The sequence below is a fragment of the Bubalus kerabau genome, chromosome 3 (assembly GCF_029407905.1).
Source record: "Bubalus kerabau isolate K-KA32 ecotype Philippines breed swamp buffalo chromosome 3, PCC_UOA_SB_1v2, whole genome shotgun sequence".
Classification (NCBI taxonomy): Eukaryota; Metazoa; Chordata; class Mammalia; order Artiodactyla; family Bovidae; genus Bubalus; species Bubalus kerabau.
The window spans coordinates 8,246,815-8,262,470 of record NC_073626.1 but is presented as its reverse complement, the minus strand read 5'-3'; the positions used below and the strand labels follow the sequence as shown (position 1 = coordinate 8,262,470).

Here is a 15,656-nt window from a genome sequence, read left to right as displayed (position 1 = left end):
CCTAAAGAAGACATTTAAGTTGACAGGGAGTTAAGCAATCCCTACCCATAGATCAAGTGGGAATTCTCAATTCAGTGAAAGGACCTTTTTGACCATGTGACAAACAGTAGGAAATTAGCAGAACACTTGAGCTATACAATAAATTCCACTTTTGGTTAAGTACAGAGACTTCCAGTGGAATCATTTCATCTTATTAGCCACAAATCTAGTTACATTTTCCAAATTTAGTTGAAATGTATTCAAGTGGATCTATTTTTATTTTTAAAAGCATGTCCCCAAATTTCAAATTCAGTCAATGCCACTTGAAATTAAGATATTGCAGTCCCATTTATTGTTGTTATATTCTTTAAAGATTTTCAGTATCACTGAATTACTTATCCTTTCTGGATTTTGGCAAGATAATTTAGCAGAAGAATCAACATCACTTAGGAAGATAGAATTTTTATTCTCTTAATGTGGTCATGATGCTGGAAGATTTTTAGTATCATTGAATTAAATATCCTTTCTGAATTTTAGTAGGATAAATTACCTCTTGATGAGATAAATACCTGCTTACTTACCTTTCTAATGAATCAACCACATGAGCACATTAGGCTACCACCTTCTTATCAAGTCCTCTGTAGATGAAGTATTTTATTGAGACTCTTCCATATTTTTGATTGAGTTATAAAACTCTTGAGTGCTTTCTTGGTTAGGCAACGCCTTAAGGCCCATCCTCCTAGTCTTTTCCCAGAAACCTTCACACTTCCTGTCTTCTCCCCCAGGAAGAGTGCATCACTGTCACTTTTCAACATCAACCTAGGACTTGTTCATCCCACAGTGTAGCCTTTATAGCCGAATTCTTCTTAGTCACAAAGCATAGTGAACTAGTTTATCTGGGTCATACCAAGCTCTGCCTCTTAATTTGCTGCCTGACCTTGGCCAGCTTACTACTTAATCTGTCCCTGAGTTTCCTCATCCATAAAGTAGAGCAAATGAAAGTGCCTACCTCATTCTGTGATAGTAAGAAGGAAATGAGTTGATGCCTGCACACCTCTCAGAAGAGTATTTTGTTGGGGGCCAGCGTGAGGCACTCCGCCCGTGGCAAAGGTCATGAGGAAGGAGGCTCGACATACGCAAAGGCGGGATCGAGCCTCAGGAGTCCCCCTGGAAATCCTCGAGCATCTACCCCCATAACCAGAGCCTGCCTACTTTACTACTTTGTGCTCTCACCTACACCTCTGACTTTACGGGGGGCTGTCCCCCACCACCTCTTTCGGAGAAGGAGTTAACTTAGAGCTCCAGTTAATAATAATTCCTGGGAGTGATAGGAGTGTTTCAACCTACAAACTCCTCTGAAGTTTCTCTAGCCTGCCTGACAGGCTTGTCTGGCCACATGTGATTGCTCACAGCCTCCCAACCGTGAGAGGCACGAGATGCTTTAAACCTTCTAAAAACAGGTTCCTTAGAAAAGTTAGAAAACCACTAGTATAAGTATAGTGGGCTGATTAGAAATTGTATTGGTGAAGGGTTTTTCATTTGTTGAGCCAATGTTTGTTGCTAAGTCTCCACATCCCCTGCTCTTACACACGTTAATGAATATATAGAAGAAATAAGTATTAAGCTTTGATATAAATCACGTTAGACCTTAGGCTAAGTAAATTCTTTTCCTTAACTAAAACCCACTACACCCTCACCCTATAGGGATGTAACTTTATTTGGGTGGCATCTGTTTTGAGAATAATCACCCCTGGAGAAATAAGTGTCCTGGTTGACTGACCGCTGTCACAAGGAGAGGGTCATAAATTGTCAGCAGGCCCCCTGGCCAGAAGATGATGTAACACCCCTAAGGCCTCTGTATACATTTGTATGAAGCACCTGACTTTGATAAAAGTCAGGACTGCTGACCCCACGTGACTTTTGTATAACATCTCAGTGTATAAAAACAGACTCTGGAAAATAAAGAATTGGGATCAGTTCCTCGAAAGACTGGTCTCCCCATGTCTCTCTCTCTCTCAAACTCTGGCTGAGTCCCCATCTGGAGCGCGGAACCCACCGTGCTTACTAATTTTGCCTGGGCTTCTAAGATCCGACCAGGGAGGCCTCAGTGTCTCCTCTCCTTCAGGAGAACGGAAGGACGCCTGTGGCCTACGTAAGTGGCGCAAGCTTCTTGTCTTGAAGTTTTATTGGTCTCCCGCATAAACCAAGCTACTCAGCCTCTTTTCTCCACTAAATTTTCCTGCTGAGCTATCCTCATTCTATTACTCTTTACATCTCTAATTAATATCTAATTGAAGCTATTGTATCCTGATCCTCGCCGACGCCGTCTCCCCTTCAAATACCCTGGATCAGCCGGGGCTGGACCCCGGCAGAATTTGGCATGCTGTAAAAACATTAGCTATTACCCCCATTTGCTACCTTTGTCTTGATGGGTCCCCTGAGGTCTGGGATCATGTATTGCTCATTCCCTCTCAGTTCAAGACCCACATACCCAATTGGCTATTTCACATTTGACTTGGTTGAACAAAGCCTATCTATACCCTCAACTCACTATATTCTTGTTGAAATATTTATAGATGAGATGGCAATGATACTTGGGGTTGCTTCAAAGTCATCCAGGAAGGCAGGGCAGAGTGTTAGTAGAGGTGAAACAGTATCAGTCAAATTTTGACAACTGGGACTTCCCTGGTGGTCCAGTGGTTAAGAATTTGCCTGCTAATGGAGGGGACATGGATTTGATCCCTGATCTGGGAAGATACCACATGCTGCAGAGTAACTAAGCCACAATTACTGAACCTCAGTGCTTCAACCACTGAAGCCCTGGAGCCGGTGCTCTGCAACCAGAGAACCCACCACAAAAAGAAGCCCACACGCTGCAGGAAGATTAGCCCCTGCTCACCACAACTAGAGAAAGCCTGAGCACAGCGTCAAAGACTCAGCACAGCCAAAAAATAAAGTGGTTCTTTAAAAAGAGAAAAAATGTTTGACAGCTGTTGAACTGTATGATGCGTATGATGGCTTTATTATACTCTCTCTCACATGTGGGCTATGTTTGAAAATATTGATAATAAAGAATGAAGAACTCAGAAATTATAATACTGCTTTGTCTTTCTATCTGGTCCTTCTTATTGTCAGCAGATAACATTTTGTACTCTATGAAGCAGAGAGTGAATGGCAATGGGAGATTTTTTGAGATGGGGAGATAACATAAATTATTTTTTAAGTTCTTTCTAGCTGTGCATCCATGGCGATTGTGACTGAAGCACAGGGGGAAGATTGTTATTATAGTGGTAATATTGGGGTGAACTGGAGTACAAAGAAATAGAAAGACTCTCCCCAAACAGACAATTGTCACCGAAGTGGAGCCTGAACAAAAGAATATTTTAGCCACACACTCTCCAGAGATCCCTATAAGTGGGTCTTATAAATCTTCTGAAGTCTTATTATTACCTTTGCTTTTTCTCTTACTGAACCCTGTCACCCATCTGTACATTTATTAATTCATTGATATACTATGCCTGAGAACCTATGCTCAAGGTTGGAGGCACCAGAGACGGTGAAAGTTCTCTGCCCTTGCCTGGTCTGAAGATAAACAGATACAGACATCGAGTCTACTTAAACAGGGCCAAGGTCCAGATCGTCTCCAAGAGATCAAGGTGGATCTGAAATTCTAACCTCCTTCAAGGCTTCTCCTGTTTTAGGGTGACCATGCTTCCCAGTTTGCCCATGACAGGCTGTGATCATTGCTAAGAGCATCACCAAGCACTGTTTGAAGTGTTAATGAGAAATTATCTGGCTACCTTTCTGGGTCCAAATTTAATCCAAGAGGCCAAGACCCAATCTTACAAGCAGCTCCTTCTTGACAATCCTGTGCCAAGTCAGACAAAGACAAATATCATATACTATCACTTAGGTGCAGAATCTGAAATAGTGATACAAATGAACTTGTTTACCAAACAGAAACAGATCCACAGACTTAGAGAATGAACCAAGGGGGAAAGGTAGGAGTGGGAAAGGATAGACTGGGAATCTGAGATGAACCCGTACACATGGCTGTATTTACAATAGATAACCAGGGGACTTCCCTAGTGGTGAAGTGATTAGAACCCCATGCTTCCAGTACAAGAGGCTAGAAGTTCTGGTAGATCGAGGACCCTAGCAAGTTCTGGTCTGAGGCAAACCTCAGTTTTGGCCACCATCAAACTGTCCTGCTAAAAACCTCCAAGGAGGCCAAGAGTACCTTCAATTATTTCCATTTATACAAAAGAAGATCAGTGTATGAGTGAAGCAGGCATGGGCAGTGAAAAGATGACCCAGAGGGATGAGGATGTAGCAAGTTCCTGACCAGGTATCGAACCTGTGCCCCTTGTACTGGAAGCATAGAATTCTAATCACTTCACCACTAGGGGACTTCCCTGGTTATCTATTTTAAATATAGCGTGTGTCCATGTTCATACCAGACTCCCAGTCTATCCTTCTCCACCCCTACCCCCACCACCTTTCCCTCTTGGTTCATTCTCTAAGTCTGTAGATCTGTTTCTGTTTGGAAAACAAGTTCATTTGTATCGTTATTTCAGATTCCGCATCTAAGTGATAGTATATGATATTTGTCTTTGTCTGACTTACTTCACTTAATATGACAATCTCCGGGTCCATCCATATTGCTATATACCCCATTATTTCATTCTTTTTAATGGCTGAGTAATATTCCATTGTATATACATACCAAACATCTTTATCCATTCATCTGTTGGTGGACATTTAGGTTGCTTCCATTTAGGTAGCTTCTTGGCTATGGCTGAGATATTTAGTTTCATAATAGCTGGTAAATACTCATAGAGCAAGAAGTCTAGAAATTCCATCCTGGCTCCCTTTGGCTTCCCCAGACTTCTGGACTTTTCCACACTTGGAGGTTTAACATCTGGCCTAACTGGAGATCACCAGGAACCCGCTGGAGCCACGGAACCACCCCATGACTCTGTCCTGGTCTGTTCCAATCGGTCAGTGCCTTTGCCATGCCAATGATTGTTAATTTCATCCCTGGACACTTCCACAGCAGTTTCGGGTGGAGGCTTGGAATGACTCAGAATATAAAAGAGAAAAATGAGCTGCAGAAAGAAGAAGACTTGGCATGTCAGAGTCTGGATGGGCTGCCTCCCAGAGCACGCTGCCTGTCAGGCTGGGAATGCATCACTTCCCTCAGTCGGTGACCCCCTCGGCTGAGGCCCTTCTGTTCTCATTGTCCAATGGCACCAGCCCTAGATCTTTTTCTGACCATCACCAGGGCTCGAGGGAACACTGCCACCTCTGCCATCACATCCATCACCATTGCACTCTCTTCCTGTTTGTTGGATCTTCTTCCAGAAGTTGTCAGTGAAGCCCTCACGGCACCAGATTCAAAGGCAGACATTGCAAATTACAGTGAGTTTCTGCCTTCTGTGCATGGGTGTCATGAAGATTAAGCAGTGAACAAATATCACACAACTGAAATGTTCGTGAGCGGGGCTCTGGGGCACAGTGATGCTCCTGAGAGAGTACAAAGAAGAATGGGTCTGGCAGCCCTTGCCAGGGAGGCTAGAAGGCACAGCTTCTGCGAAGAGTGATTCTGCTTCACCACCTAGAACCCTTTCGTAAGGTTTGCTTGAGCCTCTGTCTCCACGGACCTCCAATCATCTCTGAGTGAAACAGTCCTGCTCAAGGTCTCAGGCTTCAGAGGCACTTGCTGTGTGACCTCGGGTAAGCCACTTCCCTCTCTGAGCCTCAGCTTTTTCATCCGGTAAAACCAAAGATTGCTCTTTCTTTCCTGAGAGAATTCCTGCTTAGTATGATACTGGTGGTTGTGAAAACTCTAGTTAGTTAATCTAATACCCTGAGCATTTCAGGGAAGCACAGGCAGGAGAAAGGGCAATGGTTTCCATCACACAAGGAGCCTATCCCTGGAGTGAGCATGAAGTATGATAACAGATGCCTCTCACTTCACCAAAGACCACTTCTCCCCACCCAGGATCCTCTGGTCCTTGGAGCCCTGAGATCAAAGCTCTGCCTGGTCCTGATCATGAAGAGAGACATAAATGTGAAGAGAGAAATCTTAAGTGGGCTTCTAGAAACTCACTTAAGTGGGCTTTTACAGGAAAAACAGCAAGAAGCATGGCCGACCATCCCATGAGTTCACCCCTTGAGCTGGCATGGCCCTTGAGTAACATTCAACCTTTCCTCTACATACTCCAAAATATTGACTTCCTAAGAACCTTCCAGTTTATTTTACTACTGACTCTCATGCCCTAAGAGTGCTGCTTCATGCCTTTTTTTTTTTTTTTTTTTTTTTTTAACTTTTCTTGCTGGTTACTGAGACAGGAAGCATGGAGGAAGAGGATTTAAGAGTCTGAATAATAATTTTTTTTAAGAAAGAAAGAAAAAGAAAATCTTATCTCTGCTGCTTCCTGTGTTTTACTTTTTCTCAGTGGCTTCTTCCCACGGCAATTCCCTCTTAAATATCTTAGATCCACGTCCTCCGAGCTCGGATCTTCACTATTGCCCATCACCTCCATTTCTTTGTGTGATCTCAGGCTCACTCTTACCGCTGTTAGAGGAGTTCCTCGTCTTCTTCAGTTCACGGATGAGGAAATTCACAATGCCAGCGAATGGAAGAGCTGTTCAGGATTAAGCAGGGGCTAAATTCAGGCCAAGGCCCTTGTCAATGTGGGCAAAACTTCACTATCCTCTTGAGAATCGCACGCCAAGAAACTGTGCTAGATGAAGTGAACTCTACAAGCAATCCCCCCAAAGACATTGGTGCATGCATGCATGCTCAGTCATGTCCTGCTCCTAGTGACCTCATGGACTGGAGCCCGCTAAGCTCTTCTGTCCTTCCCCAGGGTATGTTTGTTCCCTAGAGAACATTTGTTCTCTGGGGTATGTTCCCAACCCGGGGATCGGACCCGTGTCTCCTGCATCACAGGCAGATTCTTTACCACTGAGCCGTCTGGGGAGTCCCAAAGACACTAGACTGTCTCCTAAAAACAAAACATGAAAGATGAAAACCAATGCCTGTAAAGATGGAAACCCTGCCCAGGTACCTGAAGACTGTTACTGAACATCCTTCAGACGTGTCACTGTTGAAGAATAGTAGCCCCAACCCCCCACCCCCGTGAGCTGTTATTTGAGGAAAAACCAGGCATTCTTTCAGGCTTCCCAGAGTGACTCAGTGGTAAAGAATCTGCCTTCCATGCAGGAGACTTGAGTTTGATCTCTGGGTCAGAAAGATCCCCTGGACGAGGAAATGGCAACCCACTTTAATATCCTGGGAAATCCCATGGACAGAGGAGCCTGATGGGCTACAGGCCATGGGCTTGCAAAAGCGTCAGATGCGACTGAGCAACTAAAACAGCAAATACCAACACGGCATTCTTTCAGACCCTGGTAGAGAAAAGCGGTGAAGATTCTCAGAAGCAGATCAAGCTCATATGGGCTTCTGTGGGCAGCAAGCATCTGCAAAGCTATTCTCCCCACTGGGTTGGCAGGTCAGCCGAGGCAAAGTGGAGAGAAGGGAGGGAATGAGAAGCAGGAGGGGCCCAGAATCAGCATTTGGCATCTCTGCCTCCATGGGCATGTGTCCAGTGCTGGGCTACCGGGAAAGAGCAAAAGTACTTGGTGTTCCTCAATAAACAAACTTCTTAATCTGAGCAAATAAAAAAGCCACTGGGAGCCCTGACTCGCTCTGAGCGGGCCATTTTCCCAAAGCAACTCTGGTGTGGAATGTGTGTAATTAGGTACCTTCAGGGAGGTGGCCTTGCCATCACTTCCTTTAGTTTATTAACATGGAGAAAGCACCTCTCACCACACCATCAGTTTAAACTGCTGGATCCTAACAGGCCAAGCCAAGTTAATGGATGAAGTCCCTGGAGAGTCTGCAGGTGTGAGGAAGCACAGAGCGGCTATGTAGGAAAAGAGAGGTGTGAAAGCTGAATTTTTGTTTGGTGTTTAGCTAAATGCAATGGCAACCCAGTACTCTTGCCTGGAAAATTACATGGACGGAGGAGCCTGGTAGGCTACAGTCCATGGGGGTGCAAAGAGTAGGACACGACTGAGCGGCTTCACAAATGCAATCAAAAAGCAACTTTTAAGATATAAATCAAATTCTTGTTGTCGGTAGCTAAGATCCTTTTTTCTTCTGATTGTCACCTTTCCAAGAAACCATCTTTAATCATTCCCCTTTTTGAATCTTACCACTGTGGCTCACCTCTCAGAAATTTCAGAGATGATTCAGAATCAGTACAGTAGGGAAAAAAAATATTTATTTTCTAAGGTCATTACCTTGACAGGCAAAACAAAGCATTTTTTCAATTTCATTCAGAAATACATTTAAAAAAATACATAGACCAATATGGCCTGCCCAAACGTATATTTAACATGGTAAATATAAGGAATAAACTGTTTGAATATAAATATCTATAAAAATATAAGTACATCAAAACGTAATCCAACCTCTTCCATGAGCCAATAAAGGAAAATAATTTTACTGCTTTAAAGCATCACCAATGTTCACCCTTCAATATCTCTTCACAACAACCCTACACCATTGTGTTTCCAAAAATCAAGGTAAGTGAGGGAAATTCCTGATTCAACTGATCTTTTCATTTTTCCTTAGGGAACAGAGCTAGTAGATGACCATGAAAACGTTATATCTACTATTGATGCGTTGGACAGACTTCCACGAGGCTAGGAACTAGGATGGGATTTTTTTGCAGGGGAAGAGTTTGGGAGGCAATAATTAAAGGTGGGAAATGCTTTGTCAGAGTGCAATACAGATGAGGTAGTCTCCTATGCATGAAACTCATTCTGATTTTCAGTAGTAACAGTTTCTTTCAGTTTTGCATTTTATGAATTAGAAAAACAAGCCTTTTTTTTTTCATTTTTACTCGAGTATTTGTCCTTCGAGTGTTTTCAATTTGTGCATTCCTTAGAAAAATCTTCACGGGGCTTTGGAGTTTCTCCCTGAAATGTGCCAGGCGCCTGAGTGAGACACAAACACTCCCTTCGGACCCTCTTAGAAATTCCGTCCACAAGTGGAATCTCCTCTCCTCCTCCGGCAGGAGGAGGAATCCCAATTTGCAGGTCACTGGGTCTCTTTGCCTTCTTTGCAGGGCCCATTGCCACCCCCATGGAGGAGAGACGGATGAAAACAGCTCGGATGGAGACAAGACTGGCTGGGGGCACTCCTTAACCTTTCCTGGAATGCTTGCACCCAGGGCGCTGGTCCCCTGCCAGTCTGGAACAAGAAATCGTCTGACCAGGCAGGACGCATTTGCCTCGATCCCAGCCCCGTGGGCAGTGCAGAGTCAGGCCCAGGGCTCTCTGTGGACGAGGAGCTTCAGACAGGCCCCAAAAACCTGCCCTCAGTGAGCGCGGTTGTAGATCACTTTCTTATCTCTGTAGAGCTGGGCTTTCAGCTTGGCAACACGAAAAGATGTTTTGATGCTGTTGCTGATGGCCTCCAACCTATTAAAACCAGACAAGAGAAAACAAATTTTTTTTTTTTAGAAAAAATTATTCTAGGGCAAAAGAAACATCTAAAATTAGAATCTGGCACAAACAAATCTAAATCTGGATCCTCAACTTTCACCCTCAACCACGACTGCGTGCTTCTCTACTAACCTCAAATGAAAACAAACTGCCTGTGATGCCTAGGGCGAGGCAGGGTTCAGTGAGCAAGGAGAGGTGTGATGCAGTCATATCTACAGGGGCTGGGAATTAAAGAAATTTTAAAGCATGATTTTAAGGTAGACTAGAGATACTTTCTTCTCTTTTTTAGCCCTATTCCAAGCACTGTTCCAACTTTGGTGGGATTGTATGGAGACACTTACTCAGCAAAGGTTTCAAATTCTCAATCACATGAGGAATTGAAGCGGGCTTCGAGGGGGAAAGGAATTCAAAACAAGAAGGCCTACAGGCAGGACCCAAAGCAAACGTCTTATGGCAATTAAAAACTATCATTTTTGCAGTCTTAATGTTTTCTTTGGGTGGGAAGAACAGTAACATTGATTTAATAGTTGATGTAATAGAAACTAATAGAAAAAAATAATAATTTCCAAGTCAGTTCAGAAACGGTGGTTTACATAATCTTGCCATCTGGAGAAGCACTGTGCTGTGCTCAATCTTATCTGACTCTTTGCGACCCTGTGGACTGTAGCCCTCCAGGCTCCTCTGTTCATGGGGATTCTCCAGGCAAGAATAGTGGAGTGGGTAGCCATGCCCTTCTTCAGGGGATCTTCCCAACCCAGGGACTGAACCCAGGATCTCCCACATTGGAGGTGGATTCTTTACCATCTGAGTCACCAGGGAAGCCCAGGAATACTGGAGTCGGTAGCCTATCCCTTCTCCAGGGGAGCTTCCCGACCCAGGAATTGAACCCGGGTCTCCTGCATGGCAGGTGGATTCTTTACCAGCTGGGCTACCAGGGAAGCCTGGAGGAGCACTAGTGGCCTGAGTTCATAAATATGGAGACTTCAAGGTCACGTGGGGAGCGCTGAGCTTGGCCCCAGACAGTAGTAAACAACTCAGAAGTTGTCCATGACCTCCTGGCCTGTGCTCAGAACACTTGGCTCCTAGAACTTCTTGCCACTGGATTTCTAGGAAAAAATGCCTCTGATCATGAGAGGGAATCATAGACTATAGGACAGATCTGAAAGCAGGATTCCTCCCCGCAGCTTGTGAATTTCAAGATGCTTAGGTTGTGGAAGGTTTATCCCTATAGAGCCCCTCAGAGCAACCCTGGGGTGATACTAATCCAGATCCCAGCTCGTGACTGATTAAAAAAATAAGAAAGCTGTTGAGAATGACATTGAATCTCCATCGAATGCATTTCCCTATTAAAAAAGTAAATAAATAAACCTGAAAAACAACATGTCCTAACTCTCACCAACCCTACTTAATGACTTTATTTTCCCTTTGGCCATTTGAATAACTGCTATGTTTTTGAAGAATTTGATTATACATGATTAAAAAAAATAAATTTTCCCTGAAATGATTTTTAATTTCTCAGGGAAAGCTGTAAATATATTGACTCAGAGATGCAAAAACTAGATGTGACCAAATGACAGAAGTGTCCCTAAACAGATTTTTGTTTGGATGAGTGGTGTGTGTGCTAAAGGGCAGCAGACTGAATTATGTAAACCACTGTTTCTGAACCGACTGGGAAATTATTATTATTTTTCTCTTAGTTTCCATTACATCAAAAAAACTTTTGAGAAGGATTCTTTGGCTCTTTTAAGTCTAAAGAACACAGAGATTTCCCTTTCCTCCCTTCGCTTTATATTGTCTTCTAAGCCTTTCTCCCACAGAGGTAAGAATGACTGGAGACTGTTTATAGGTAAAGGGGACCAGCTGTTCATAAGAGTCTCTTACCTTCTTGTTTTCCTTCCGGCCACGAGCTGCTGATGAAGACACTTCTCTCCTAGCTTAGAACAGTCTTTTTCTCTCTTTTGGTTGTTCCAGGCTTTCTCCATGGAGTCTTGGTCCCTGTCAAAATACAGGTAGGGAGGACATTTCAGCAACAGGAATGCTGGTGATTCTCAGTGTCTCTGTTGCTTTCTTCAAAGCAAGACAACAGCATCATGAGAGGAAGAAGGTCAGGAGGCCAAAAAGCTGATCAAAAACAAAGGTGTTTCTACTCACCTGAGTTCTTTTCCTGCTTGGCAAAAATTCCAGCATTTCTTGTCTGTCTGGCTAGCACACTGGCATCTCTTCCTGTGGACTGTCGCCTTTGTAAGCAAGAAGTCCTTTAAGGACCGCTTGGACCTAGAAGGGCTTCCGAGTCCATACGGAACAACGTGCCTATTATGGAAAGAGAGAAACAGATGATATGAGCATAATTAATCCTCTCCAAAGGCTGCATTCTTTGGGGCCAACCGCCTTCCATTAAGACAGAAGGAGAGCATGCCGCAGCATTCGGTAGCGAAACTTAGAGTCAAAAGTGATAACAGTCAGGACCATGTGCCCATCAATGGCCCTGAGGGTGTGGACCCAACCGGGAGAAAATCACGTTCTCTAAGTCAATGACATTCCATGTCAACTCGACAGAGTTCAGTTGCTTCTTGACACAGCAGCCTTGCTTTTTGGCCAAAACTATGACATTTCTGCTTTGGTATCTGTTTCATATTTTCTTCCTTTTCTCTCTACTTAGTTAACAGCTCTTGGGAGGTGGGGGACTTCCATGCAAAACCATGACTCATATGATTTTGAAAACTAATTTTTCAACTCAAGTGATACGTGGATATGCTAAAAGGGGCCCCCAGGAAGGCTGGAGGAAACAGGCCACCTGGAGCGCGGCTCGTGCCATATCTGCACACCTCCGGTGATTTTGGTGATGATCATGTGGCTATAGAAGGACTCTTTGCCAGAAGGCTCTCCAGTAATTTCCAACGTGTTCATTATGATTCTCACCCAAGGAGTAAAGTCCTCCCCTTGGAACTATCACCTTACCAAATATTAGGCCTGCCATGGTTTTTGTTTGGTTTGACTTGATTTTATTTGGATTTTGGTCATCCTCGCTATAACAGGACTCTGCAGGTACAATCAGTGCCTTTTTGTTTACAATTCTTTCCGATGAATGAATTACTTTGCAGGAAGTAAGGGGGAGAAACTGCTCTCTTCACTCTGGAGGCAGAAGAGAAATCTGATCAAGGTATTCCTACTGCTGTCGTGAAATAGGCTTTTCCAAAGGGCAAGGACAAAGGAGTCGGGACACTCAAGTTCCAGGTCTCACTCTGCACAGACTCAACCTTGCAAATGACTTCAACAATCTGGGTCTTAGTTTTCTCCAAAAGTAAAATGAGGAGACAGCCTGTAAGTCTCTGTCATCACTTCTGCCTCTTAAGTCTCTACGCTCCCATGAGAAGCACAGGTTAGACTAACCCACAGATGACCTCAGCAGTGGCTCCTTTCAACCCAGAGAATTCGAGAACACTCACCCCTAGGCCCGATACAAAGATCTTCCCCCCAACCCCCGAGATGCCTGACACCCTCTGGAGGGGCGTTTTGCCCACAGAGGCACTTTCCTGTGGTCAGCTGTGCTACCTTCAGGGACCACGCCAGACAATAACCAGAGAAACTGGGGCTCCGGTCTTCCGTGGAGCCAGAGGGGAGAAAGCCTAGAGTAAGGATGCCCTCTAGAGACTCACTCTGGAGTGTTGACCCAGATGATGTCCAGGTGGCAGAAGTAGACACACTCTTTATCCATCAGGGAAGAGCAGGAGCAGCGCTTGGACCGGCGGGGCCTCCAGGGTGTGGCAGGAGCCGGCTTCTCCCCGCCACTCTCTGCTCCCGCGCTGAGCTCGGTGCCCAGGACCGCTGGGGAGAGAGAGACAGCAGGTCAGAGGGAGGTGTCTGCTCCAAGGCCCAGAGGCACACGGGCCACGGCCTGGATGCCAGACCCAGCAGAGCAGGTAAAAGCAGATGAAGCACACCACCGGCCTGCGGCAAGAAACACGAAGGAAAAAGGATGATTTTTTTCCCCCTCTTCTTAACATGACTTCACCTGTGTCGCCACTGGCTTATCCGCCTTCAGAGAGATTAAACAAGTGCAGGGGAAACAACCACCTGAAAAGGGACTTGCCAGCCCCACGAAGGATGCAGCCTTCAAGGAAATACTTAGAAACACTGCTTATGAGACATTTAGGTTGGCTTCTACATGGAACCGAGCGCAGCCTACCATGGCTTAAAATGGGCTGATGACCAAAACAACCTCAAACTAAGTAAGTCATGCTGTCTTTCCCTAGACTCCGAGCCACTTCCCCAGGCGGGATGACCTTCCATTCAGTACCCACTGCTTCCCACCTTGTGTTAAGGCAGGGAGTAGCTCAGAAGAGCGGCACCTCTAGAACTTAGGTGGAAATCCAGAGCTTCGGGGAGGTGATTGGAAAGAGAGAAGTCAGTTGAACAGTCGAACCCCAGACTGAAGAGATCACCAAGCAGCCGCTCTTGGAACCCAGACAAGGTTCTGTGGGCTTTGGATTCTAAATCCCGGGAACTGGAGGGCGTGTGTGGGATCTACCAGCTCCCCCTTCCTCACGGCAGCCTTGCCTCCTCTTACTGACAAGTTAGCCCTGCAGCTTATCTGCCCAATTTTGTACATTTCAAATGATCAGACACATTCCAGGATTTTCATTCCCTTGACATCCTTTTCTCTTCAGTCGGGGTCACGAAAAGACAAAAAAAGTGCATTGACCCTAGAAAGAGAGAAACAGGCAGATGCTCACACACTATCTAAATCCCTCGGTAGCCACGATTTATTCTAGCTCCCCTCCCAGGACAGGTGAATAACACTGGAAATGGAGCTTGCACTGTTGTGAGTGCCAAAAACCTGCCAAAAGAAACCCAAAGTCAATAATGACAAATTTTAAAGAAAACATCTGCTTCGCCCTGAAACTGCCTGAAGGGTTTTTCCCCAGACTGTTCTGCAGGTGATTTTAGTGTGCATAAACTGCTTGAATGACTTGAATAAAATTCCTTGGCTTCGAGTTGAAAAGTATGAATATTTTACACATTAACACACTATTAAAACAGTATTTGAATAAGATATAAATGCCTATATGTCCTTTTACCTGTCTGAACAGAAAGTTTGCAAACACACATTTAGCTAAATTACATCTTGTCTTTAAGTCATATTTTTAAAAGCGAAGAAACACACTAGGCAATAATAATCATGTCACTTTAATGCTAGAGGACCAATGGTCTTACACAGAGGATTTTTTCCCCCCCGCTAGAAAACTTCAGCAGCTCTGAGCACTAACCCCCCTACACTTGATTTCTGAGCGGCAGTCATAAAAACGCAATGGGAGAAACAGAAGCAAGAAAAGCATTAAGGTGGAAAAAAAGACCACAGCATTCAAGGATTTTACAAGTCACCGTGCCTACCTGCTTCTGGAGCTCCTTGGAAAGCCACAAACAGCAGAGCGAAAATCATGGGGAAATAATCCATTCTGGGGAGGGGGGCGGATTAAAGGAAGGGTTCAAAACCTTTCCCCCTGCAAACTAAACTCGAAGGGAATAAAAAAAGAAAAAGTGCAGGGTGGGTAAAAAATCAGCTTCAGTTCTTTCCAAGCGCTTCGGGTTCTCCGGATCTCAAAATGGTACTTCGGCCTGATTGCTGTTTAACGGGGAGAAAAAAAGAAGTCTGCTCCGCGGAGAGGCAGAGCGAGCGGTCCCAGGACGCACGCGGCGACGGCGGCGGCGGCGGCGCGCGGACCCTGGAGGCGCCGGTCCCAGCGCGGAGGCAGGAGCGCGTCTGACCTGGACAGCTCTCGGCCGGCTTTTTATATTGAACCCCTATAGAGTGGGGGTAAACAGCTCCGATTTTATTCCAGCCCCCAGACAATGTTATTGTGTCATTAGTCACCACCAGGCAACGTGCAGCCGGAGATAAGGCCGGGCTCTAGAGGAAATCACTGCTAACTTCAGAGGCAGACGCCGTCTGACAATTCAGGGGCAGGGCTAAGAAAAAGAAAATACCCATTAGAGAGGGACCTTTGGTAAACCTGCCCGTGCGGCGCGCAGCCGTCTGCTTCCCCTTTGCAAGCTGCCAGCCCCGGAGTTCAAGAATCAGAAGAGGGACTCCAGAAAAGTCATACCATTGGTATGAAAAGTATGAGCTCCAGTTTAAATAGATTGTATTGTTGTGT

General features: G+C 45.0%; 1 protein-coding gene across 1 annotated transcript; it reads right to left on the bottom strand.

Annotated features, from left to right (window-relative positions):
• Positions 1-8,261: 8,261 nt before the first annotated feature.
• EDN1 (endothelin 1) lies at positions 8,262-15,455 on the bottom strand. The gene is made up of 5 exons (XM_055574523.1): positions 14,893-15,455; positions 13,158-13,326; positions 11,653-11,811; positions 11,383-11,496; positions 8,262-9,477 (listed from the first exon to the last, which is right to left on the bottom strand). Exons 1-5 carry the CDS (start codon positions 14,954-14,956, stop codon positions 9,375-9,377), a joined length of 609 nt encoding a protein of 202 aa, XP_055430498.1. The 5' UTR covers positions 14,957-15,455; the 3' UTR covers positions 8,262-9,374.
• Positions 15,456-15,656: the final 201 nt, after the last annotated feature.